Source organism: Carcharhinus amblyrhynchos, chromosome 11 (genome assembly GCF_965287045.1).
Source record: "Carcharhinus amblyrhynchos chromosome 11, sCarAmb.v2.hapA, whole genome shotgun sequence".
Lineage (NCBI taxonomy): Eukaryota > Metazoa > Chordata > Chondrichthyes > Carcharhiniformes > Carcharhinidae > Carcharhinus > Carcharhinus amblyrhynchos.
Genome location: NC_137334.1, coordinates 91,499,624 through 91,524,008, shown reverse-complemented (window position 1 = coordinate 91,524,008; position 24,385 = coordinate 91,499,624). Strand labels below are relative to the sequence as shown.

The window sequence follows — 24,385 nt, the reverse complement described above, 5'->3', positions numbered from 1 at the left end:
TGGGTTCTCCGTTTTCCTCCCACACTCCAAAAATGTGCGGGATGGGTTGATTGCCTATGCTAACTTGTCCCTTAGTGTCAGGGGATCTACAGGGTAAACAGGTGCAGTTCCAGGCATAGGGTCTGAGAGGGATTGTTGCTGGTGCAGGCTCCATGAGGCCGAATGGCCTCTGTCTGCACAGTAGGGATTCTATGATTTAGCATGGCTAGCCCACCTCACCTGCACATCTTTGGACTGTGGGACGAAACCAGAGCACCCGGAGGAAACCCTCACAGGCTTGGGGAGAAGGTGCAAACTCCGAAACAGGTAGCTTTGGACTTATGGTTCCCAAAACTCTCTACGAGGCCTTGCCTATTGTCTTCGTCTGTTATTGACTGATCGATAAAGATTAATTGCTCTGATTAAATCAACATCTCATTGTCATTGTATTGGGTTAGTATTAAGCTAGTCCCAACTGCCCGCATTTGGCCTATAGATAAAAGAAAAAAAAAATGACTAGGTTAGAGGTTAACAAAAGGAGCGGCATGGACAAGTTAGGCCAAAGGGCCTGTTCCCACCTGTAAACCTTTATGTCTCTAGGCAAGTACCTGGATGGTTAGGCGGTGATTTAGATCTTTTCTCATCCAACAATTCTTCCAAACCACATAACAAGTAGAGGCACTAAGTTAACTTACAAATATATACACTTGAAATATCGGTGTTGCTACAGGGATGGTCAGCATGCATCTGGTGAGTGAAAGGTCCACAAATACTTACGCTTTTTTAATGTCTTCCTGAGAGGAATTGTGAGGGACTCCCAAGATATTGTAATAGTCCACCATTTCCTCCGCAGCTATGCTCTGGCTGCAAGACAAAGATAGATAGAAGCCAAATTTAATATCATCTTCTCATAGTAACATTCTCATCCTTGTTTTAAATTTCTCAATGGCCTCAGCTCCTCCCCACAAGCCTCTCAAGATCTCTGTACCCCTCTAATTCTGACCTTATGTACATCCTTGATTTCCATCACTTCTCTTTGGTGACTGTGCCTTCAGCTACCTGGACCTCAAAAAGCTCTGGTATTTCTTCCCTAAACCCCGCTGTCACTCTTGCATTCTTTAAGGTGCTTCTTAAAACTTTCCTCTTTGACTTTTGGTCAAGTACCTCCTTATGTGATGCAGTATCAAATGTTTGTTTGATGACGCCTATGGCAAGTTATACTGTGTTCAAGGCATCACAGAAATGCAAGTTTTGTTTTGTTTCTAACTAAAAGGAACGGTCCTGTGGATCCAAAGAGAAAGCAATGCACTATTGTCTCCCCCAGACAGGCGGGGGGTTGAAACCAGAGAGTGGGTCCTTCATTGGGGATTTGGTACACATCACGCAGCCCGGGAAAGAAATTGGGAAGAAAGCACATTTTTATAAAGTGTGAAAATAGCTCAGACCTCCATTTAAACAGCACCTTTCACAATGCAAAGCACTCAACAGCATAATAAGTGCTTCCTTTTGCAGGTGGCACAGTGGGTTAGCACTGCTGCCTCAGCGCTAGGGACCTGGGTTCGATTCCTGGCTTGGGTCACTGTCTGTGTGGAGTTCGCACGTTCTCCCCTGGTCTGCCTCCGGGTGCTCCCATTTCCTCCCACAGTTCAAAAGGTGTGTGGATTAGGTGCACTGGCCGTGCTAAGTTGCCTTAGTATCAGGGGCTAGGATGAATGCACAGGATTATGGGGATAGGGCCAGGGTGAGATTTTTTTGACAGTGCAGACTCGATGGACTGAGTGGCCTCCTTCTGCACTGTAGGGATTCTACAATTCTTTTCTGAAGTGTATTCTTACTGTAACATAGGCAAATGTGGCATCTGTTGTACACACATCAAGATCCCATTAACAGCAATTGATAATGACATATCTTTCGGGCACATTGGGATGGAACAGGCCATTCATCCTAACTAGTCCCTGCTGGCCTTCCACACAAACCTCACCCTACATCCTTCCATTCCTTCCTCACTGGTATATTTACCTAACTTCCCTTTAATTACATCTATCACCCAGGGGTGAGCCTGTGGAATTCGCTTCCACAGTGGTGAATTACTAGGGGGCACAGGTTTAAGGTGTGAGGGGCAAGGTTTAAAGGAGAAGCATGAGGCAGATTTTGTATACTGAGGGAATGTGGGTGCCTGGAACTCACTGCTGGAAACAGAACACGATACTGGCTTTTAAGGGGCGTCTTGACAAATACATGAAATGGATGGGAATAGAGGGATATGGTCCCCGGAAGGGTAGGGGGTTTCAGTTAAGGCAGGGAGCATTGTTGATGCAGGGCTTGGAGGGCTGAAGGGCCAGTTCCTGTGCTGTAATTTTCTTGGCCCTAGTCAGCAGTTGGGGCCAGAACATTGCTTCTTGAAAACATGCAATTAGATATAACTTCTGGGGAGAAGGGTATCAAACAATATGGCGGGGAGGAGAGCGGGAAGAGGCTACTAAGTTGGATGAGCAGCCGTGATCAAAATGAATGATGGAGCAGACGCGAAGGGCCAAATGGCCTCCTCCTGCTCCTATTTTCTACGTTTCTATATATTAGATATAACCTCTCAGTTTCTGATCTTGTTCGGCTAAACGGACAAGTGGATCACAGAGGTCCAAGTTTTTGAACTGGATAAATGCGCCATTGTGCTTTTGGTAACCATGTGGGGAAGTATGGAGCCACACCAGTATACAGCTTGCATGATAACCCAGGATAAACAGGTCGCTGGGAATGATGCGTTGTGCGTTTTTTGGTGGTTGATTGGGATAGTGGCGAGCGCAGGTGAGGTGGGATTGGGGATGGGGCTAAACTCACTTATTTGTCAATCAATAGATAAGTAATAAACAAAAGATCTGCACTCATATAGCACCTTGAACAATCACAGTTCGCCGCAAAGCACTCTACAGCCAATGGAATAATTTTGAAGTGTAGTCACAATGTAATCAACAAACACAACAACTCCCCCAAACAGCAATGAGATATTGACCAAATAATCGGGTTTTACAATGTTGGTTGAGGGATAAATGACAGCCAGGACACGAGGGAGAATTTAACCTCCTCATCTTCGCAAAGGTGCATCGTGATTGTTCACATCTGCCTGACAGAGTCTTTGTTAAATCCAAAAGATAGCAATTCCAGCACTGCATCGTGCCCTGGGGACGATACTGAGAGTATCAGCGTTAACTCTGTACACAAGTCTCCGGGAGAGACTAGAACAAACAGGGGGAGCTCTCTGGCCTCCCAACTGCATGTTTCTCAGTGCCAGTAGGTGGCACTGTTCACTGGCAGAGGGATTCTCCAGTCCCGCCACTGGGGCAGCATGGTGGCAGAGCGGTTAGCACTGCTGCCTCACAGCGCCAGGGACCCGGGTTCAATTCCGGCCTCGGGTCACCGTCTGTGTGGAGTTTGCATGTTCTCCCCGTGTCTGCATGGGTTTCCTCTGGGTGCTCTGGTTTCCTCCCACAGTCCGAAAGACGTGCTGGTTAGGGTGCACTGGCCGTGCTAAACTCTCCCTCAGTGTACCCTAACAGGTGCTGGAATGTGGCAACTAGGGGATTTTCACAGTAACTTCATTGCAGTGTGTTAACGTAAGCCTACTTGTGACACTAATAAATAAACTTTGTCCATGGGATTTTCCATTGATGTCACCCCATGCCTCTCCGAAACCTGTAGGAGCAGAGTGCACTGCCAGGGGAGCCAGAGAATCCCGCCAGCTTGAACGGCCAAAGAAATCCCCCCTCCCCCACAACCTTCTGACTTTAGGAGCTGGAGATGTGACTACAACAGCCACAGCTGACTCAGTATATTAATGTTCATATGTAATCACATATAAAATATAAATATATATATTGTATATTTTATGGTAAATAGATCATGTACATGTACATATAAATGCAGCAGACACACTGCTCCAATGCCCCTGATCTCAGACAACTAGAATTCTTGTCCTCTATTTTCAGAGCCTGAGCACTGAAACTGTGACAGGGAGCTATTTATGCCCTCACCGCAGTCATTTATAAACATGCCTCACAGACTAAGCATTGAAAATGCTGCCAATCAGCTGTGAATAATGCAGAAACAAGCCTCCTCAAAATTGACTGCAGAACAGCTCCCCAGATTCAGACACGACCAGAACCGAAACGCAGGTGAACCCTTCACAGAAGCAACATGCGTTTACGAAGTCTCTTTAACACAGTCAAACGTCCCACAGTGCTTAACAGCCACACAATCAGACAAAAGCATCGGTTATGGAGACCCATTACTCACTCACCATCAAAGCTACACGTATGAAGAATGATCACTGAGACATGATACAAAGCAGGGTAGCCTTGTGTAATGGTATCAAAGAGCTTGGGACGGTGTAGTGGTATTGTCACTAGACTAGTAATCCAGAGAGCCAGGGTAATGTTCCGGAGACCCGGGTTCAAATCCCTCCACAGCAGATGGTTTATAAATGCCTATGCATGTAACCAATGGTTGCGGCGTACTTGAACTTTCAAGAGGATTTTGATAAGGTCCCACACGGGAGAGGTTAGTAAAATTAACGGGGGGGGGGGGTCAGCAGGAATGTGGTGTTGGGGTTGCAATCAGACCAGCTACAATCTTATGGAGTGGCAGATCAGGCTCGAGGGGCCGAGTGGTCTACCCCAACCCATAACTTACAGTGTTTAGGAAAGGTGGTTATGAATCGGGGGTGAGGGATGGTTAGAGAGAGATGAGAGAGGTGGGAGAACTGATTTCAGCCATAAAGCAATAAAACTTTCTAAGGGTTAAAGGAAAATTACAGCACAGGAACAGGCCCTTTGGCCCTCCAAACCCTACAGCGACCATCCTGCCCGACTGAACCAAAACCCCCTACCCTTCCGGCGACCATACCCCTCTATTCCCATCCTATTCATGTATTTGTCAAGACGCCCCTTTGAGCTTAAGATCTGGGAAAAAAAACTTAGTGATTGTAAGGTTCTATTCCTAACCTGTTTTTTAAAAAAAATTATTTCTTGGGGATGTGGACATCACTGTCCACTCCAGAATGCCCACCCACAATTACCCTTGAGGAGGTGGTGAGCTGCCTTCTTGAACTGCTGCAGTCCACGAGGTGTAGGTACACCCACAGAGCTCTTAGGGAGGGAGTTCTAGGTTTTTTTGGTCACTGTTCCAATAGAGGAAATAGGAGCAGGAGTAGGAAAGTCAACCTCGAAGGCTGCATCTCTTATTTGGTTTGGTGCTAATTTATTTTTGGTCCGTTAAGACCCCTGTGAAGGAGTTTTTTTTTAAACCACATTAAAAGATGCTTTAAAATGCAAGTTGTTGTTTATTCTAGGCCTGCACATTCCAATGTTCCCACTCAGTAATTAAATTAGCAGATTTTTGAACCAAGGCACTCCACATACCAGCCTGTTGTCCAGTTAGAGAAGTGTTTAAAAAGAAGCAGGCAGCATTTCAAACACTCTCCGTATAAGGGCTGTTTTCTGTCCTGTTATGTATGATTCATAGCAGCATCAGGAAAGAGCTATTATTTATTCCAAAGCAATCAGACAGTTGCTTCCCTCAAAAGACAATTAACTGGTTGACACATCATCATTTGCACACATCGAACCACTGACCCCCTCGAATTCGACCTTTCCACCATGACCAATGATACCCGAGTTGATTCTAAAACAGAAAATTGCTGGAAAATCTCAGCAGGTCTGAACAACATCTGTGGAGAGAGAACAGAGCCACCGTTTCAAGTCATGATGACCCTTTATCAGAGCTGTTTGTTTGTTTTGTTTCAGATTCCAGTATCTGCAGTATTTTGCCTTTACGTTACTCTGTCTCTTTGAATAAGTTGTAGATTGTAATTTAGTTTGTAAATAACTAAGATTGCAACACTCATCCTTAAATCATTCCACTTGTTACAGTCTGCCTCTGAAATGTGATGGCTTCTGCCCTACTCTCTGCTTCCTGCCTCTTCACCAATCTCTATCCACGCTAATATACCACCCCCTAACATTGAGAGCCCTTGTTTTATTTATTAATATTTTTTGTGGCATATTATCAAATGCCTTTTGGAACTCGATATAAATTACATCTAGCTCCACTCTATCTGCCCAGCTAGTGGCATCCTCAAAAAACTCTAAAAACGGCACGGTAGCACAGTGGTTAGCACTGGTGCCTCACAGCAACAGGGACCCGAGTCCGATTCCCCGCTTGGGTCACTGTCTGTATGGAGTTTGCACATTCTCCCCATGTCTGTGTGGGTTTTCTTCAGGTGCTCCAGTTTCGTCCCATGCTCCAAAGGTTGTAGGTTGGGTGGATTGGCCATGTTAGATTGTCCTCATGGGGACTAGCTAAGGTAAGGGGTTATGGGGATAGGGCCTGGGTGAGATTGTGGTTGGTGCAGACTCGATGGTGAAGACTCACCCAGACTGGAAACATTGGCTCTACTCTCTCTCCACAGATGCTGTCAGACCTGCTGAGATTTTCCAGCATTTCTTGTTTCAGGTTCCAGCATCCACAGTAATTTGCTTTTACCCAAGTTGATTCTGTTGCTCTACTTTCCAACTGTCTCCTATATCACACCTTCCAAGACCCTCCTGCCCAAACATAAATTATACATTATCATGAGGTGCCACTGTGGCTCAGCAGGTAGTACGCTTGCCCCTATATCAGAAGCGCATGGGTTCAAATCCTACTCCTAATTTGGCATGTTAGCTACGACTCTCACCAATTTTTACAGATGCACTATTGCAAGTATTCTTTCTGGTTGTATCACAGCTTGGTATGGCTCCTGCTCTGCCCAAGACCGTGACAAAAGGTCATGAATGTTGCCCAATCCATCACACAAACCAGCCTCCCATCCATTGACTCCGTCTACACTTCCCACTGCCTCGGCAGCATAATTAAGGACACCATGCACCCTGGACATTCTCTCTTCCACCTTCTTCCTTCGGGAAAAAGATACAAAAGTCTGAGGTCACGTACCGACCAACTCAAGAACATCTTCTTCCCTGCTGCTATCAGACTTTTGAATGGACTTATCTTGCATTAAGTTGATCTTTCTCTGCACCCCAGCTATGACTGTAACACTACATTCTGCCCGCTGTCATTTCCTTCTCTATTTACGGTATGCTTTGTCTGTATAGAGCACAAGAAACAATACTTTTCACTTCATGTTAATACATGTGACAATAATAAATCAATCAAATCCAGAGACTCTTGTATTGCTGAAAATAAAAGGTATGAAACCTGGAGGTATGTCTGCCCCCTCAGTTGGACATAACAGGTCCCATGACACTTCAAAGGAAAGCAGTGGAGATCACTCTGGCATCTTGGGCCAGTACTTGTCTCTCAGCCACATAACAAAAACAGATCCTTGTTACTTGTTTGTAATTTATGGGAGCTTGCTGTGCATTAAATTGGCTGCCACATTTCCTGCGTTGCCTAATTTTCAAAAAGTGATTCAAACAAAGAACAAAGAAAATTACAGCATAGGAACAAACCCTTCGGCCCTCCAAGGCTGCACCAACCATGCTGTCCGATTTAACTAAAACCCCCTACCGTTCTGGGGACCATGTCCCTCTATTCCCACCCCATTCATGTATTTGTCCAGGTGCCCATTAAAAGCCACTACCCCCAGCAATGAGTTCCAGGCACCCACTACTCTTTGTGTAAAAAATTTGCCTTGCACATCTCCTTTAAACCTTGCCCTTCGCACCTTAAACCTGTGCCCCCGAGTAATTGTCTCTTCCACCCTGGGAAAAAGTTTCTGACTATCCACTTTGTCCTATGCCTCTCATGATCTTGTAGACTTCTATCAGGTCTTCCCTCAACCTCCATCGCCCCAGTGAGAACAAACCAAGTTTCTCCAACCTCTCCTCATAGCTAATGCCCTCCATACCAGATAACATCCTGGTAAATCTTTTCTGTACCCTCTCCAAAGCCTCCACATCCTTCGGGTAGTGTGGCGACCAGAATTGAACACTATATTCCAAGTGCGGCCTTACTAAAGCTCTATAAAGCTGCAACATGACTTGCCAATTTTTAAACTCAATACCCCAGCCGATGAAGGCAAGCATGCCGTATGCCTTCTTGACTACCTTCTCTACCTGCATTGCCACTTTCAGTGACCTGTGTACCTGTACACCCAGATCCCTTTGCCTATCAATACTCCTAAGGGTTCTGTCATTTACTGTATATTTCCTATCTGTATTAGACCTTCCAAAATGTATTACCTCACATTTTTCCAGATTAAACTCCATCTGCCATCTCTCCGCCCAAGTCTCCAACTGATCTACACCCTGCTGTATCCTCTGATGGTCCTCATCGCTATCTGCCAACCTTTGTGTTATCCGCAAACTTACTAATCAATCCATTTACATTTTCCTCCCAATCATTTATATATATTACAAACAGCAAATACATTATTCAGCAAATATATTACAAACAAGAACTCCTTGGTTCTTCTTCAGAATAGTGACCATAGGGATGTTTTACCTCTAGCACAGCAGGCAGATGGAGCCTTGGTTTGATGACTTATGCAAAAGACGGCATCTCCAGCAGGGTACATCAGAACATAAGAAATAGGAGCAGGAGTAGGCCATCTAGCCCTTCGAGCCTGCCCTGCCATTCAATAAGATCATGGCTGATCTGTCGTGGCTCAGTTCCACATTCCCGCCCTCTCCCCATAACCGTTAATCCCCTCTCTTATCAAAAACCCATCAACCTGCGTCTTAAAAATATTTAGCGAGGTAGCCTCCATCACTTCAACGGGCAGAGAATTCCAGAGATTCACCACCCTTTGAGTGAAGAAGTTCCTCCTCAACTCCGTTCTAAACTGCCCCCCCTTTATCTTGAGGCTGTGCCCCCTAGTCCTACTATCCTTTGAGCGGGAAGAGTCTCTCCGCCTCTATCCTATCCATCCCATTCATCATCTTATACGTCTCAATGAGATCTCCCCTCATTCTTCTAAACTTTAACGAGTACAAGCCTAGTTTATTCAGCCTCTCCTCATAGCTCAACCCCCTCAACTCCGGCATCAGCCTAGTAAACCTCCTCTGCACTCCCTCCAAGGCCAAAATATCCTTGCGTAAGTACGGCGCCCAAAACTGCACACAGTACTCCAGCTGCGGCCTCACCAATGCCCTATACAGCCGCAGCAAGACCTCCCTACTTTTATATTCAATCCCCCTCACTATGAAGGCCAGCATCCCATTCGCCTTCCTGACCACCTGCTGCACCTGCAAGCTGGGTTTTTGCGACTCATGCACAAGGACCCCAAGGTCCCTCTGCACCGTCGCCTGCTGCAGTTTTTCGCCACGTAAGTGATAATCCTTCCTACCATTATTCCTACCAAAGTGGACCACCTCGCACTTGCCAACATTAAATTCCATTTGCCATTTCCTGGCCCATTCGCCCAGCCTATCTAGATCCTTCTGTAGACTCTCCACACCCTCCGCACAATTTGCCTTTCATCCGATCTTGGTGTCATCAGCAAGGGTAGCACTCCTGATGTGGATATGCCGATGTTGGACTGGGGTAAACGCAGTAAAAAGTCTGACAACACCAGGTTTAAGTCCAACCGATTTATTTGATAGTAAATTCACTAGTAAATTCACTAAACACTACAGCACAAACAGGCCCTTCGGCCCACAAGTTGCGCCAATCATATCCATACCTACCAGCCTATCTATAACTCTCAATCCCATTAAATCCCATGTACTCATCCAGAAGTCTCTTAAAAGACCCCAGCGAGTTCGCCTCTACCACCACCGATGGCAGCCGATCCCACTCACTCACCACCCTCTGAGTGAAAAACTTACCTCTGACATCTCCTCTGTACCTGCTCCCCAGCACCTTAAACCTGTGTCCTCTCACAGCGACCATTTCAGCCCTGGGAAATAGCCTCCGAGAATCCACCCTATCTATACCTCTCAACATTTTATAAACCTCTATCAGGTCGCCTCTCAACCTCCGTCTCTCCAGGGAGAAAAGACGTAGCTCCCTCAACCTATCTTTATAAGGCATGCCTCCCAATCCAGGCAACATCCTTGCAAATCTCCTCTGCACCATCTCAATAGCTTCCACATCCATATCTCAGAGGCGAGTGGAACTGGAAGCAACAGCAATAGCGAGGGATGGAACCACTGAGGGACTGGAAATCGTCGAAGAGAATTTCAAAAAACAAAGCCTGGCTTAACCTTGAGTCAATGTAGGTCAGTAGTGATTGGTGATCCAGACTCAGTGTGGATAAAGACATGGCAGCAGAGCTCTGGGTGACCTTACATTTATAGTCATTGTCATAGTCATAGAGGTTTACAGCATGGAAACAGGCCCTTGGGCCCAATTTGTCCATGCCATTTTTTTTTAAAACCCCTTAGCTAATGCCAATTGTCCACATTTGGCCCATATCCCTCGATACCCATCTTATCCATGTAACTGTCCAAATGCTTTTTAAAAGATAAAATTGTACCCACCTCTACTACTACCCTTGGAATCTTGTTCCAGACACTCACTAGCCTTTGTGTGAAAAAATTGCCCCTCTGGGCACTTTTGTATCTCTCCCCTCTCACCCTAAACCTATGCCCTCTAGTTTTAGAAAAGATATTGACTTTCTAGTTGATCTGTGCCCCTCATTATTTTATAAGGTTACCCATCAGCCTCCTACGCTCCAGAGAAAAAAGTCCCAGTCTATCCAGCCTCTCCTTATAACTCAAACCATCAAGTCCTGGTAGCATCCTAGTAAATCTTTTCTGCACTCTTTCTAGTTTAATAATATCCTTTCTACAGCAGAGTGACCAGAACTGTACACAGTATTCCAAGTGTGGCCTTACCAATGCCTTGTACAACTTCAACAAGACATCCCAACTCCTGTATTCAATGTTCTGACCGATGAAACCAAGCATACTGGATGCCTTCTTCACCATTCTGTCCACCTGTGACTCCACTTTCAAGGAGCTATGAACATGTACCCCTGGATCTCTTTGATCTGTAATTCTCCTCAACGCCCTAACACTAACTGAGTAAGTCCTGGCCTGGTTCAATCTACCAAAATGCATCACCTCGCATTTATCTAAATTAAACTCAATCTGCTATTCGTCAGCCCACTGGCCCAATTAATTAAGATCCCATTGCAATGGGAGATAACTTTTTTCACTGTCCACTATGCCACCAATCTTGATTTCATCTGCAGACTTACTAACTCTGCCTCCTATATTCTTATTCAAATCATTAATATAAACGACAAATAACAGTGGACCCAGCACTGATCCCTGGGGCACACTGCTGGTAAACACAGTAAAAAGTCTGACAACACCAGGTTTTAGTCCAACCGATTTATTTGGTAATACTCACAAGCTTTCGAGGTTTCCCTCTTCGTCAGGTGAATGGAGAGTTCTGGCCTCAGACAGAGCATATAAAGCACAGACAGTTTAGAGATTACTGATTAGAATGCGGATCCTTACAGGGTCGAGACAGGGATCTTGGGTTCATGTCGCACTATCTGTAACCCCCGTGACTTGCCTGGGTTTGCAAAACCTCACTTACTGTACTGTCTGGAGACAATACACATCTCTGTAACCTGTGATCAGTGCTCCTTCCACTCACATTGTCAGCCACTTCAGGTCTTGAACAGCAGGTTAGGTGTAAGGATTCGCATTCTAATCAGTAATCTGTAAACTGTCTGTGCTTTATATGCTCTGTCTGAGGCCAGAACTCTCCATTCACCTGACGAAGAGGGAAACCTCGAAAGCTTGTGAGTATTACCAAATAAATCGGTTGGACTAAAACCTGGTGTTGTCAGACTTTTTACTGTGTTTACACCAGTCCAACGCCGGCATACCCACATCATGCACACTGCTGGTCACAGGCCTCCAGTTTGAAAAACAACTCTCTACAACCACCCTCTGGGCTTCTGTCAAGAAGCTAATTTTGTATCCATTTAGATACCTTAACCTGAATCCCGAGATTTAACCTTATGCCACAAACTACCATGCGGTACCTTGTCAAAGGCCTTGCTAAAGTCCATGTAGACAACATCAACTGAACTGCCTTTATCTACCTTCTTGGTTTCCCCTTCAAAAACCTCATCAAATCTGTGAGACATGATTTTCCACTCACAAAGCCATGCTGACTGTCCCTAATCAGTCCTTGCATCTCTAAATGCCTGCAGATTCTGTCTCTCAAAGTACCTGATGTAGAGATGCTGGCGTTGGACGGGGGTAAACACAGTAAGAAGTCTCACAACACCAGCTTCGAGTCCAACCAGTTTATTTGATAGTAATCTCACAAGCTTTCGGAAATGGTGTTCCTTCGTCAGGTATGTGGAAGGTTCTGATCAGAGAAGGGCATATAAAGTCACACACAGTTTACAGAATACTGATGAGAATGCAAGTCTTTACAGCTAAACTGCCATTCAAGTCTTAAAGATGCAGACAACGTGAGTGGAGATAGCATTAGCATAGGTTAAAGAGATGTGTATTGTCTCCAGACAGGAGAGTGAGATTTTACAAGCCCAGGCAAGTTCCCCTCCCCTCCACCAACCCCCGCATCCCCGCCGATACATACCTATCTGGACTTTGTCCCAGGCACAGTGCTACAGTATCGCTTCTGGCCACTGCAGCGCTGTGCCTGGCCGTGTTGAAGAGTTGTCAGCCAATCCCGCTCATTGCCGATCAAGGCTCAACTGAGCATGAAATGCCAGTGAGAGTGAGAGTTCACAGTTGTGCACTGAGCGCTGATTCTCAGGATAGCAAGCACCAATTGCTCAACAACCTCAACGTTCTACCCACAGGAGCATAGTACCTGAGAGCTGGAGCAGGCCATTTGGCCCTTCAAAGATCTGGACAATATCCAGGCTTGGGCTGACAAGTGGCAAATAACAATCGTGCCACACAAATGCCAGGCAATGACCATCACCAATAAGAGACACTCTAACCACCGCCCCTGAACATTCAATGGTGTAACCATCACTGAACTCCACACCAACCCACCCCCCCACCCCCCCCCCCCCACCCCCCCCCCCCCCCCCCCCCCCCCCCACCCCCCCCCCCACCCCCCCCCCACCCCCCCCCCCACCCCCCCCCCCCCCCCCCCCCCCCCCCCCACCCCCCCCCCCCACCCCCCCCCCCCCCCCCCCCCCCCCCCCCCCCCCCCCCCCCCCCCCCCCCCCCCCCCCCCCCACCGCCCCCAAACCGCCACAACTGTCAACATCCTTCTTTGGGGTTTACTATTAATCAGAAGCTCAACTGGACTCTCCACATAAACACTGGCTACAAGAGCAGGTCAGAGGCCAGGAATACTGCGATGAGTAACTCATCTCCTGACTCCTCAGAGCCTCCACTGTCAACAAGGCACAAGTCAGGAGTGTGAGGGAATACTCCCCCCTTGCCTGGATGCCTGCAGCTCCAACAACACTCAAGAAGCTTGACACCATCCAGGACAAAGCAGCCCCACTTGATTGGTGCCACATCTACAAACATTCAATCCTTCCACCACCGACACTCGGTAACAGCGGTGTGTACTATCTGCGAGATGCACTGAGGCAATTCACCAAAGATCCTTGGACAGCACCTTCCAACCCCACAATGACTTCTATCTAGAAGAACAAGGGCAACAGATAAATGGGCAAGTTCCTCTCCAAGCCATTCACCATCCTGACTCAGAAATATATCACCGTTCCTTCGCAGTCGCTAAGTCAAAATCCTGGAATTCCCCCTCTAACGGCATCTAACCCACAGAACATGGACTGCAGCAATTCAAGAAGGCACCTCACCACCACCTTCTGAAGGGCAACTCGGGATGGGCAATAAATACTGGCCCAGCTAGCGACGCCCATGTCCCATTAATGAATTAATAAAAAGAACCTGCTCCAACACTAACGGCTGATTTGGTTCTGGAGTCAGCTCCACTTTCCTGTCTATTCTCCATAACTCTCCATTCCCTTACCGAATAAACTAGGCTTGTACTCGTTAGAGTTTAGAAGAATGAGGGGAGATCTCATTGAGACGTATAAGATGATGAATGGGATGGATAGGATAGAGGTGGAAAGACTCTTCCCGCTCAAAAAAGACAGTAGGACTAGGGGGCACAGCCTCAAGATAAAGGGGGGGCAGTTCAGAACGGAGTTGAGGAGGAACTTCTTCACTCAAAGGGTGGTGAATCTCTGGAATTCTCTGCCCGTTGAAGTGGTGGAGGCTGCCTCGCTAAATATTTTTAAGAAGCGGGTTGATGGGTTTTTGATAAGAGAGGGGATTAAGGGTTATGGGGAGAGGGCGGGAAAGTGGAACTGAGCCACGACAGATCAGCCATGATCTTATTGAATGGCGGGGCAGGCTCGAAGGGCCAGATGGCCTACTCCTGCTCCTATTTCTTATGTTCTTATGTTCTATCAAAAATCTGTCTGTCTCTCCTTGAGTATATTTAATGAACCAGCCCCCAATGCTCTCTGGGGAATTCAACAGACTAACAACCCTATGAGAGGGAGGAATTCCCCTCATCTCCATCTTAAATGGGAAACCTCTTATTTTTAACGGGTGTCCTTTGTTCTAGTCTCTCCCACAAGTGGAAACATCCTTCCAGTATCCCATCTCGAATAAGATCACCTCTCATTCTTTCAAACTTTGCACATGCAGCACAGTGGTTAGCACTGCTGCTTCACAGCTCCAAGGACCTGGGTTTGATTCCTGGCTTGCTTCACTGTCTGTGTGGAGTTTGCCCATTCTCCTCGTGTCTGCATGGGTTTCCTCCCACAGTCCAAAGATGGGTGGGTTACGTTGATTGGCCATGCTGAAAATTGCCCCTTACTGTCCTGAGCTGCGTAGGTTAGAGGAATTAGCAGGTAAATATGTAGGCATATGGAGTTGGGCCTGGGTGGGATTGTGGTCGGTGCAGACTCAATGGGCTGAATGGCCTCTTTCTGCAATGTAGGGTTTCTATGATTCTTCTATGATTTGTTACAATGTAGGAAATACAGCAGCCAATTTACACACAGCCTGCTCCCACAAACAAGAAGGCAGTAAAGTCGGTGGAGTTGTGGACAGTGCGGAAGGATGTTGTAGGTTACAGTGGGACATAGATAAGCTGCAGAGCTGGGCTGAGAGGTGGCAAATGGAGTTTAATGCGGAAAGCTGTGAGGTGATTCACTTTGGAAGGAGTAACAGGAATACAGAGTACTGGGCTAATAGTAAGATACTTGGCCATGTGGATGAGCAGAGAGATCTCGGTGTTCAAGTGCATAGATCCCTGAAAGTTGTCACTGAGGTTGATGGGGTTGTTAAGAAGGCAGACGGTGTGTTAGCTCTTATTGCTGGAGGGATTGAGCTTAGGAGCCATGAGGTCATGTTGCAGCTGTACAAAATTCTGGTGCAGCCGCACTTGGAGTATTACGTACCGTTCTGATCACTGCATTATACGAAGGATGTGGAGGCATTGGAAAGGGTGCGGAGGAGGATGTTGCCTGGTATGGTGGGAAGGTCTTACGAGAAAAGGCTGAGAGACTTGAGGTTGTTTTCGTTGGAGAGAAGGTTAAGAGATGACTTAATAGAGGCATACAAGATGATCAGGGGATTAGAGTGGTCAGTGAGAACCTTTTTCCTTGGATGGTGACAGCTAGCATGAGGGGACATAGCTTTAAATTGAGGGGTGATAGATATAGGACAGATGTCAGGGGTAGCTTCTTTACTTAGACAGTAGTAAGGGCATGGAATGCCCTGCCTGCAACAGTAGTGGACTCGCCAACATTAAGGGCACTTAAATGGTCATTGGATAAACATATGGATGATATTGGAATAGTGTAGGTTAGATGGGCTTTAGATTGGTTTCACAGGTCGGCACAACATCGAGGGCCAAAGGGCCTGTACTGTGCTGTAATGTTCTATATTCTAACAATGAGATAAGTGACTAACATCACTGAGAATCAAGTTAAGGGATGAATATTCGCCGGGGATACTTTTTAATGTTTACTTATTAAAGTTTTAAAGTTTAGTTATGTGGGCATCATGGTAGTACAGTGGTTAGCACTGCTGCCTCACAGCTCCAGGGACCTGGGTTCAATTCCTGGCTTGGGTCACTGTCTGTGTGGAGTTTGCATGTTCTCCCCATGTCTGTGTGGGTTTCCTCTGGGTGCCCCGGTTCCCTCCCAACTCCAAAGCATTGCGGGTTAGGTTGATTGGCCATGCTAAATTGTCCCTTAATGTCAGAGGGGTGGTTAGTAATGTAAATAAGTAGGGTTACGAGGATAAGACCTGGGTGGGATTGTGGTCGGTGCAGACTCAATGGGCCGAATGGTCTCTTTCTGCACTGTAGTGATTCTATGATTCTAGTTTTGAAGTTCATTTATTAGTGTCACAATTAACACTGCAAATAAGTTATTTGAAAATCCCCTAGTAGCCACACTCTGGTGACTGTTTGGGTACACTGAGAGAGAATTTAACATGGCCAACGCTTCCTAACCAGTGCATCTTTGGACTGGGCCCACGTTCTCCTTTCTGAAATAATGCCATATGAATATTTTAATACTTACTTGAGAGGATAGGTGACCTCGGTTTAACCTCTCATCTAAAATACAACAATAGTGCAGCACTCCCTCGGTACAGGACTGTCAGCTGAGACCTCAAGACTCTGGAGTGGGGCCCTCTGACTCAGAGGGAGATGTTGCTGATCCAGTCATTGCTGAGACCTCTTTTGAAAAGATGGCCTTATGACTATTCTCTTCAGAAATCCAAATTTCTTAAAGAATTCCTCCTTCAACGTTTGGCCTTTAAACTGACACTTCCCGTGTTTACAAATAGGATGATGTCCTTCCTAAAACTATCAGCACTGCAGATTCCAAGGCGAGAACATTTGTATTTTTAAATTCTGTTGATTAAGATCTGAAATCCACTGCCCAAAAGATTGGTAGAAGCAGATTGCAGATTAACATAGTGGTTCCATTAGGGTTAGTGTTGAGTGGAATGGCACAGTGGCACCATGGTCAGCATTGCTGCCTCACAGCTCCAGGGACCTGGGTTCAATTCCAGTCTTATCTGACTGTCTGTGTGGAGTTGGCACGTTCTCCCTATGTCTGCGGGAGGTTCATGGAATCCCTACAGTGCAGTAGGAGGCCCATCGAGCCTGCACTGACAACAATTCCACCCTACCTCCATAACCCATGCATTTACCCTGCTAATCCCCCTGACACTAAGGGTCAACTTAGCATGGCCTATCAACCTAACCCACACATCTTTGGAGTGTGGGAGGGGGCTGGAGCACCTGGAGGAAACCCATGCAGACATGGGGAGAATGTGCAAAAACCAAACACACAGTCACCCGAGACCAGAATTGAACCCAGGTGCCTGGTGCTGTTCCTCCCACAGTCCATAGATGTGCAGGTTAGGTGGATTGGCTATGCTAAATTGCATCTTAGTGTCACAAGATGTCATGGTAAATGTGTGGAGTTACGGGGATAGGGTGGGGGAAAGGGCTTGGGTAACATACTCTGTCAGACAGCTGGTGGGGACACGATGGGCCGAATGGCCTCTTCTGCACAGCAGGGATTCCATTCTATGATTGGGGACAACAATACAGACAAGCTAATTCAAATCCCAGCTGGATGATGTAAATTTAATTAAATAAATGTTGGAATAAAAGAACCAGCATCAGTAATGGTGACCATGAAACTTTCAGATTGTCAGGCAATCCCACCTGTACTTTAGGGAGAGAAATCTGCCAGCCTCACCTGGTCTGACCTACATGTGACTTCAGGCTCCACAGCAACGTGTTTGACACCTAGCTGCCCTCTGAAGTGACCCAGATAACCATTCAGTTCAAGGGCAATTAGGGATGGGTAATAAACGCTGGCCCAGCCAGTGTCCCACAAAACAATAAAAGGAGATAAAAATCCATATTTAACTCAGACTGACCAACATCCCTTCCCCTTCAATCACGTGAATGGACTCTTAAAGTTCCAGTGGAGTGGTTTGTGGCAAACTCAGCTGTATCCACTGCAGCTCAAGGGCAATTAGTGATGGACAATAAGCATTGACCTTGTCAGCAACGCTCACAACCCAGGAATGAATAAATAATAACTGTAATATTGATTAAAAAGACCTGTGCTTATACATTGTGGGATACGGGGATAATGTGGGAAAATGACATTGAGATACAGACAGATCAGCAGTGATCTAGTTGGATGATGGAGCAGGCTCAAGGGGCCAGATGGCCTACTCCTGCTCCTGGTTGTTATGTTATGATTTAGCTGAATGACAGAGTAGGTCTGAGGGTCCAAATGGCCTACTCCTATTTTCCCAGACCACTTTTCATCAGCACCCAACATCCCAATGCACTTGGCAACCAATGAAGTACCGTGGTCACTGTTGGAACGTAGTGGCCTTGTGGGTATTATCGCTAGACTATTAATCCAGAAACTCAGCTGACGTTCTGGAGACCCGGGTTTGAATCCCACCATGGCAGATGGTGGAATTTAAATTCAATAAAACATATCTGGAATTAACAATCTAATGATGACCATGAAACCATTGTCGATTGTCAGAAAAACCCGTCTGGTTCACTAATGTCCTTTAGGGAAGGAAATCTGCCGTCCTTACCCGGTCTGGCCTACATGTGGTTCCAGACCCACAGCAATGTGATTGACTCTCAACTGCCCTCCAACGGCAATGAATAAAGGCCAGTCAGCGATGCCCATGTCCCACAAATTAATTTTAAAAACTCAGATCTGAAAACTCAAGATCCCACGGTCAGCATTTTGACTAGCACACCAGGGAGGATGCGCTTTGCTTCTCTTGGAAACACAGTGCCGTGCGATCCTTTGGAGATAGGTGAAAAATAGGATGACAAATCTTGGGGTGGCACAGTGGTTAGCACTGCTGCCTCACAGCACCAGTGACTCGGATTCGATTCCCAGCTTGGGTAACTGTCTGTGCAGAATCTGCACAATCTCTCCAGCTGCGTGGGTTTCCTCCGGGTACTCCAGTTTCCTCCCCCAGTCTGAAAGACACGCTGGTTAGGGTGCACTGGACCATGCTAAATTCTCCCTCAGTGTACCCAAACAGATGGAATGTGGCAACTAGGAGATTTCCACAATAACTTTGATTTATTAGTGCCACATGTGATAGTACATAGTGAAAAGCATTGCGAGGAAAGCAAGGAGAGGGTGCAGAATGTAGTGTTACAGTCATAGCTAGGGTGTAGAGCAGCAGTCTCCAAACTCTGATCTGTACGGGGCCCGCTGCAGGCCAGATGTGGCCTGTGGGCCATAGTTTGGAGGCCCCTGGTGTAGAGGCTTGGGTCACTGTCTGTGTGGAGTTTGCACATTCTCCCTTTGTCTGCTTGGATTTCCTCTGGGTGCTCCTGTTTCCTCCCACATTCTGACTTATCTGATGAAGGAGCGGTGCTCCGAAAGCTCATGCTACCAAATAAACTTATTGGACTTTGACCTGGTGTTGTGAGACTACTTACTACACTGTCTGAAAGACATGCTGGTTAGGTGCACTGACTCAAACAGGCACCAGACTGCGGTGACTAGGGGAATTTCACAGTAACTTCATTACAGTGTTAATGTAAGACCCACTTGTGACTAATAAATAAATAAACAAACTTTAAATAAAAGCAACTTAATACGAAGGATTGCAGTGTTAATGTATGACTACCTGTGACACTAATAAATAAAACTTTAACCTCCTGTTAGCTCAGGTTCTCCCTCCCCAGATGCTGTGGGGAAAATATACTCCAGAATTTTCTGCTGGAGTTTCAAAGCTGTGTGTGGAGGAGGAGGAGGAGGGAGGGGCAAGGGATGACTGACAACCCGCTTGGCCAGTGGGAACGGGGGCTGGGCAGACTGCCGCCCAATGGGCAGGCAGGGGAGGCGGGACAAAGGCTGGCAGCGGCTCGGGGTGATCCAGGCAGGAGCTGCAGCTCCACAGCCTGGGGCAGCAACAGAGTAACAAAACCTGGATACAAACTAACAACCGCCCCGCAATGTAACCACTGAGACAGTGAGCCCCGATACAAAGTATCCAGGAGAACAAAGCCACCGTTACAATGTTTCACACACATCACTCCCCGCTATACAAGCAGCTCACAAACACAGAGTGGCTTCACCTCGGAAAGTCACTCAAATTAATGTATTAAAAGAGAAAGGTTTGAGGCTGAGGCTAATTCTCACACAGGATTGCAGTGCGGTTCATTCACACAGTGTTGTTTCAGCTCCTACCTGTCTCAGTGAGCTGTGCCCAGGCTCTCTCTCTCTCTCTGTGTGTGTGGGTACAGGGGGGCCAGGCGCTGCCCTCACTCTGAGCTCACCGCGACGTCGACAATAAGCGGCAGAAACGTCCAGAAAAACCTCCCCCTCCGCCCCAACACGCACGCGCGCTCACCAGCACCCTCCTCAACCCAGTGACAGACTGCAGCTCCAGATAGAGTGTGTGTGTCCTCACTGACAGTGTGTGTGTCTACTCTCACTGACAGTGTGTGTGTCTACTCTCACTGACAGTGTGTGTGTACTCTCACTGACACTGTGTGTGCTCACTGACAGTGTGTGTGCTCACTGACACTGTGTTTGTGCTCACTGACAGTGTGCTCACTGACAGTGTGTGTGCTCACTGACAGTGTGTGTGCTCACTGACAGTGTGTGTGTGCTCACTGACAGTGTGTGTGTGCTCACTGACACTGTGTGTGTGCTCACTGACAGTGTGTGTGCTCACTGACAGTGTGTGTGTGCTCACTGACACTGTGTGTGCGCTCACTGACAGTGTGTGTGTGCTCACTGACAGTGTGTGTGCTCACTGACAGTGTGTGTGTGCTCACTGACAGTGTGTTTGTGCTCACTGACAGTGTGTGTGCGCTCACTGACAGTGTGTGTGTGCTCACTGACACTGTGTGTGCGCTCACTGACAGTGTGTGCGCGCTCACTGACAGTGTGTTTGTGCTCACTGACACTGTGTGTGCGCTCACTGACAGTGTGTGTGCGCTCACTGACAGTGTGTGCGCGCTCACTGACAGTGTGTGCGCGCTCACTGACAGTGTGTGCGCGCTCACTGACAGTGTGTGCGCGCTCACTGACACTGTGTGTGCGCTCACTGACAGTGTGTGCGCGCTCACTGACAGTGTGTGTGTGCTCACTGACACTGTGTGTGCGCTCACTGACAGTGTGTGTGCGCTCACTGACACTGTGTGTGCGCTCACTGACACTGTGTTTGTGCTCACTGACAGTGTGTGTGCGCTCACTGACAGTGTGTGTGTGCTCACTGACAGTGTGTGTGTGCTCACTGACACTGTGTGTGCACTCACTGACACTGTGTGTGCACTCACTGACACTGTGTGTGTGCTCACCGACAGTGTGTGCGCTCACTGACAGTGTGTGTGCGCTCACTGACAGTGTGTGTGCGCTCACTGACAGTGTGTGTGCGCTCACTGACAGTGTGTGTGCGCTCACTGACACTGTGTGTGCGCTCACTGACACTGTGTTTGTGCTCACTGACAGTGTGTGTGCGCTCACTGACAGTGTGTGTGCGCTCACTGACAGTGTGTGTGCGCTCACTGACAGTGTGTGTGCGCTCACTGACAGTGTGAGTGCACTCACTGACACTGTGTGTGCGCTCACTGACAGTGTGTGCGCTCACTGACTGTGTGTGTGCGCTCACTGACAGTGTGTGTGTGCGCTCACTGACAGTGTGTGTGTGCGCTCATTGACAGTGTGTGTGTGCTCACTGACACTGTGTGTGTGCTCACTGACACAGTGTGTATGCTCACTGACAGTGTGTGTGCGCTCACTGACAGTGTGTCTGTGCTCACTGACACTGTGTGCACTCACTGACAGTGTGTGTGTGCGCTCACTGACACTGTGTGTGCGCTCACTGACACTGTGTGTGCGCTCACTGACACTGTGTGTGCGCTCACTGACACTGTGTTTGTGCTCACTGACACTGTGTGTGCGCTCACTGACACTGTGTGTGTGCTCACCAACAGTGTGTGTGCTCACCGACAGTGTGTGCGCTCACTGACAGTGTGTGTGCGCTCACTGACAGTGTGTGTGCGCTCACTGACAGTGTGTGTGCGCTCACTGACAGTGTGTGTGCGCTCACTGACAGTGTGTGTGCACTCACTGACAGTGTGAGTGCACTCACTGACACTGTGTGTGCGCTCACTGACAGTGTGTGCGCTCACTGACTGTGTGTGTGCGCTCACTGACAGTGTGTGTGTGCGCTCATTGACAGTGTGTGTGTGCTCACTGACACTGTGTGTGTGCTCACTGACAGTGTGTGTGCTCACTGACACTGTGTGTGTGCTCACTGACACAGTGTGTGTGCTCACTGACACTGTGTGTGCTCACTGACACTGTGTGTGTGCTCACTGACACTGTGTTTGTGCTCACTGACACAGTGTGTGTGCTCACTGACACTGTGTGCGCTCACTGACAGTGTGTGTGTGCTCACTGACAGTGTATGTGCGCTCACTGACAGTGTGTGTGCTCACTGACACAGTGTGTGTGCTCACTGACACTGTGTGTGCGCTCACTGACAGTGTGTGTGCTCACTGACACTGTGTGTGTGCTCACTGACACTGTGTGCGCTCACTGACAGTGTGTGTGCGCTCACTGACAGTGTGTGTGCTCACTGACACTGTGTGTGTGCTCACTGACAGTGTGTGTGCGCTCACTGAGACTGTGTGTGCTCACTGACAGTGTGTGTGTGCTCACTGACAGTGTGTGTGTGCTCACTGACAGTGTGTGTGTGCTCACTGACACTGTGTGTGCTCACTGACAGTGTGTGTGTGCTCGCTGACAGTGTGTGTGCGCTCACTGACAGTGTGTGTGCGCTCACAGACAGTGTGTGTGCGCTCACTGACAGTGTGTGTGCGCTCACTGAGACTGTGTGCGCACTCACTGAGACTGTGTGTGCGCTCACTGAGACTGTGTGCGCGCTCACTGAGACTGTGTGCGCGCTCACTGAGACTGTGTGTGCCCTGACTGGCACTGTGTGTGCACTCACTGACAGTGTGTGTGCGCTCACTGGCACTGTGTGTGCACTCACTGACAGTGTGTGTGCTCACTGACACTGTGTGTGTGTGTACTCTCACTGACACTGTGTGTACCCTCACTGACACTGTGTGTGTGCCCTCACTGGCACTATGTGTACCCTCACTGGCACTGTGTGTGTGCCCTCACTGGCAAAGTGTGTGTGCCCTCACTGGCAAAGTGTGTACCCTCACTGACACTGTGTGTGTCCTCACTTGACACTATGTGTACCCTCACTGGCACTATGTGTGTGCCCTCACTGGCACTGTGTCTGTGTGTGTGTGTGTCTGTGTGTGTGCACCCACACATTAAAATTTGTAAAGATACATTACATAACAGTTCAAATCACATAAATGATGTGGTTCAGTTTCATTCCCCACATTGCCTGACTTTCATTACACTTACACATGATTTACAACATATGTTCACGTATAAAAGCAATTTATTGCGGGTGCTGGAATCCGAAACCAAAAGAGAAAATGCTGGAAAGTGCCAGCACGTCTGGCAGCATCTGTGGGGAGAGAAAACAGCTGACGTTTCAAGTCCAGGTGACACTTTGTCAAAGCTGAACAACAATCAGGCTAGGACTGATAAATGGCAAATAACATTTGCATTACGCAAGTATCAGGAGATTATCATCCTCCTTTTCTCTTCAATGGCGATACCATCATTGAATCCCCCAATATCAACATTGTGGAGATTGTCAAAGAACAAAGAACAGAATAGCACAACACAGGAACAGGCCCTTCGGCCCACCAAGTCTGTGCTGACACAGATGCCTCTCTAATGTACTATTATTTTGCCTCTACACGGTCCATATCTCTCTATTTCCTGCCTATTCATGTATCTATCCCGATGCCTCTTGAATATTGTTATGGAATCCGCTTCCTCCGACAGCATGTCCCAGGCATTCACCACCCTCTGTGTGAAAAACTTTTCCCTTACATCTCTTTTAAACTTCCCCCTCTCACTCTCATCCTATGCCCCTGAGTAATTGATCCTTCGACCTTGGGGGAGAAGGACTCTGACTATCCAGTCTATCCAAGTTGTCATAATCTTGTAAACCTCTGTCAGGTCCCCTCATCATCCTCCGACGCACCAATGAAAACCATACAAGTTTGTTCAATCTTTCTTCATTATCCCTATCCTCCAAACCAGGCAACATCCTGATAAATCTCTTTTGCACACTTTCCAATGCATCAACATCCTTCTGGTAGTGTGGCAGCCAGAATTATACACAATACTCCAAATGCAGCCTAACACAAAGTCTTATACAGCTGCAACATGATTTTCCAATTCCTATACTCAACACCCCAACCGATGAAGGCAGCATGCCATATGACTTCTTGACCACCTTGTCCACCTGAGTTGCCACTTTCAGGGAACTGTGGATCT

The 24,385-nt window shown here is 47.5% G+C and overlaps 1 protein-coding gene across 4 annotated transcripts in view; it reads right to left on the bottom strand.

The window, feature by feature from the left end:
• The window catches only part of LOC145350336 (dnaJ homolog subfamily B member 2-like), a 52,821-nt gene extending 32,549 nt beyond the window's left edge, over nt 1-20,272 (bottom strand). For 2 of the 4 annotated variants that reach the window (XM_080199558.1, XM_080199562.1), the window contains exons 1-2: nt 20,189-20,272; nt 757-843 (exon numbers count right to left, since the gene is read on the bottom strand). In XM_080199558.1, the coding sequence (XP_080055684.1) occupies nt 757-821 (65 nt within the window). In that variant the 5' untranslated portion in view covers nt 822-843; nt 20,189-20,272. Of the gene's footprint in view, nt 1-756; nt 844-4,273; nt 4,347-12,170; nt 12,245-20,188 lie in introns of those variants that run through there. The other 2 variants (XM_080199560.1, XM_080199561.1) reach the window with 2 other exon arrangements.
• Nucleotides 20,273-24,385: the final 4,113 nt, after the last annotated feature.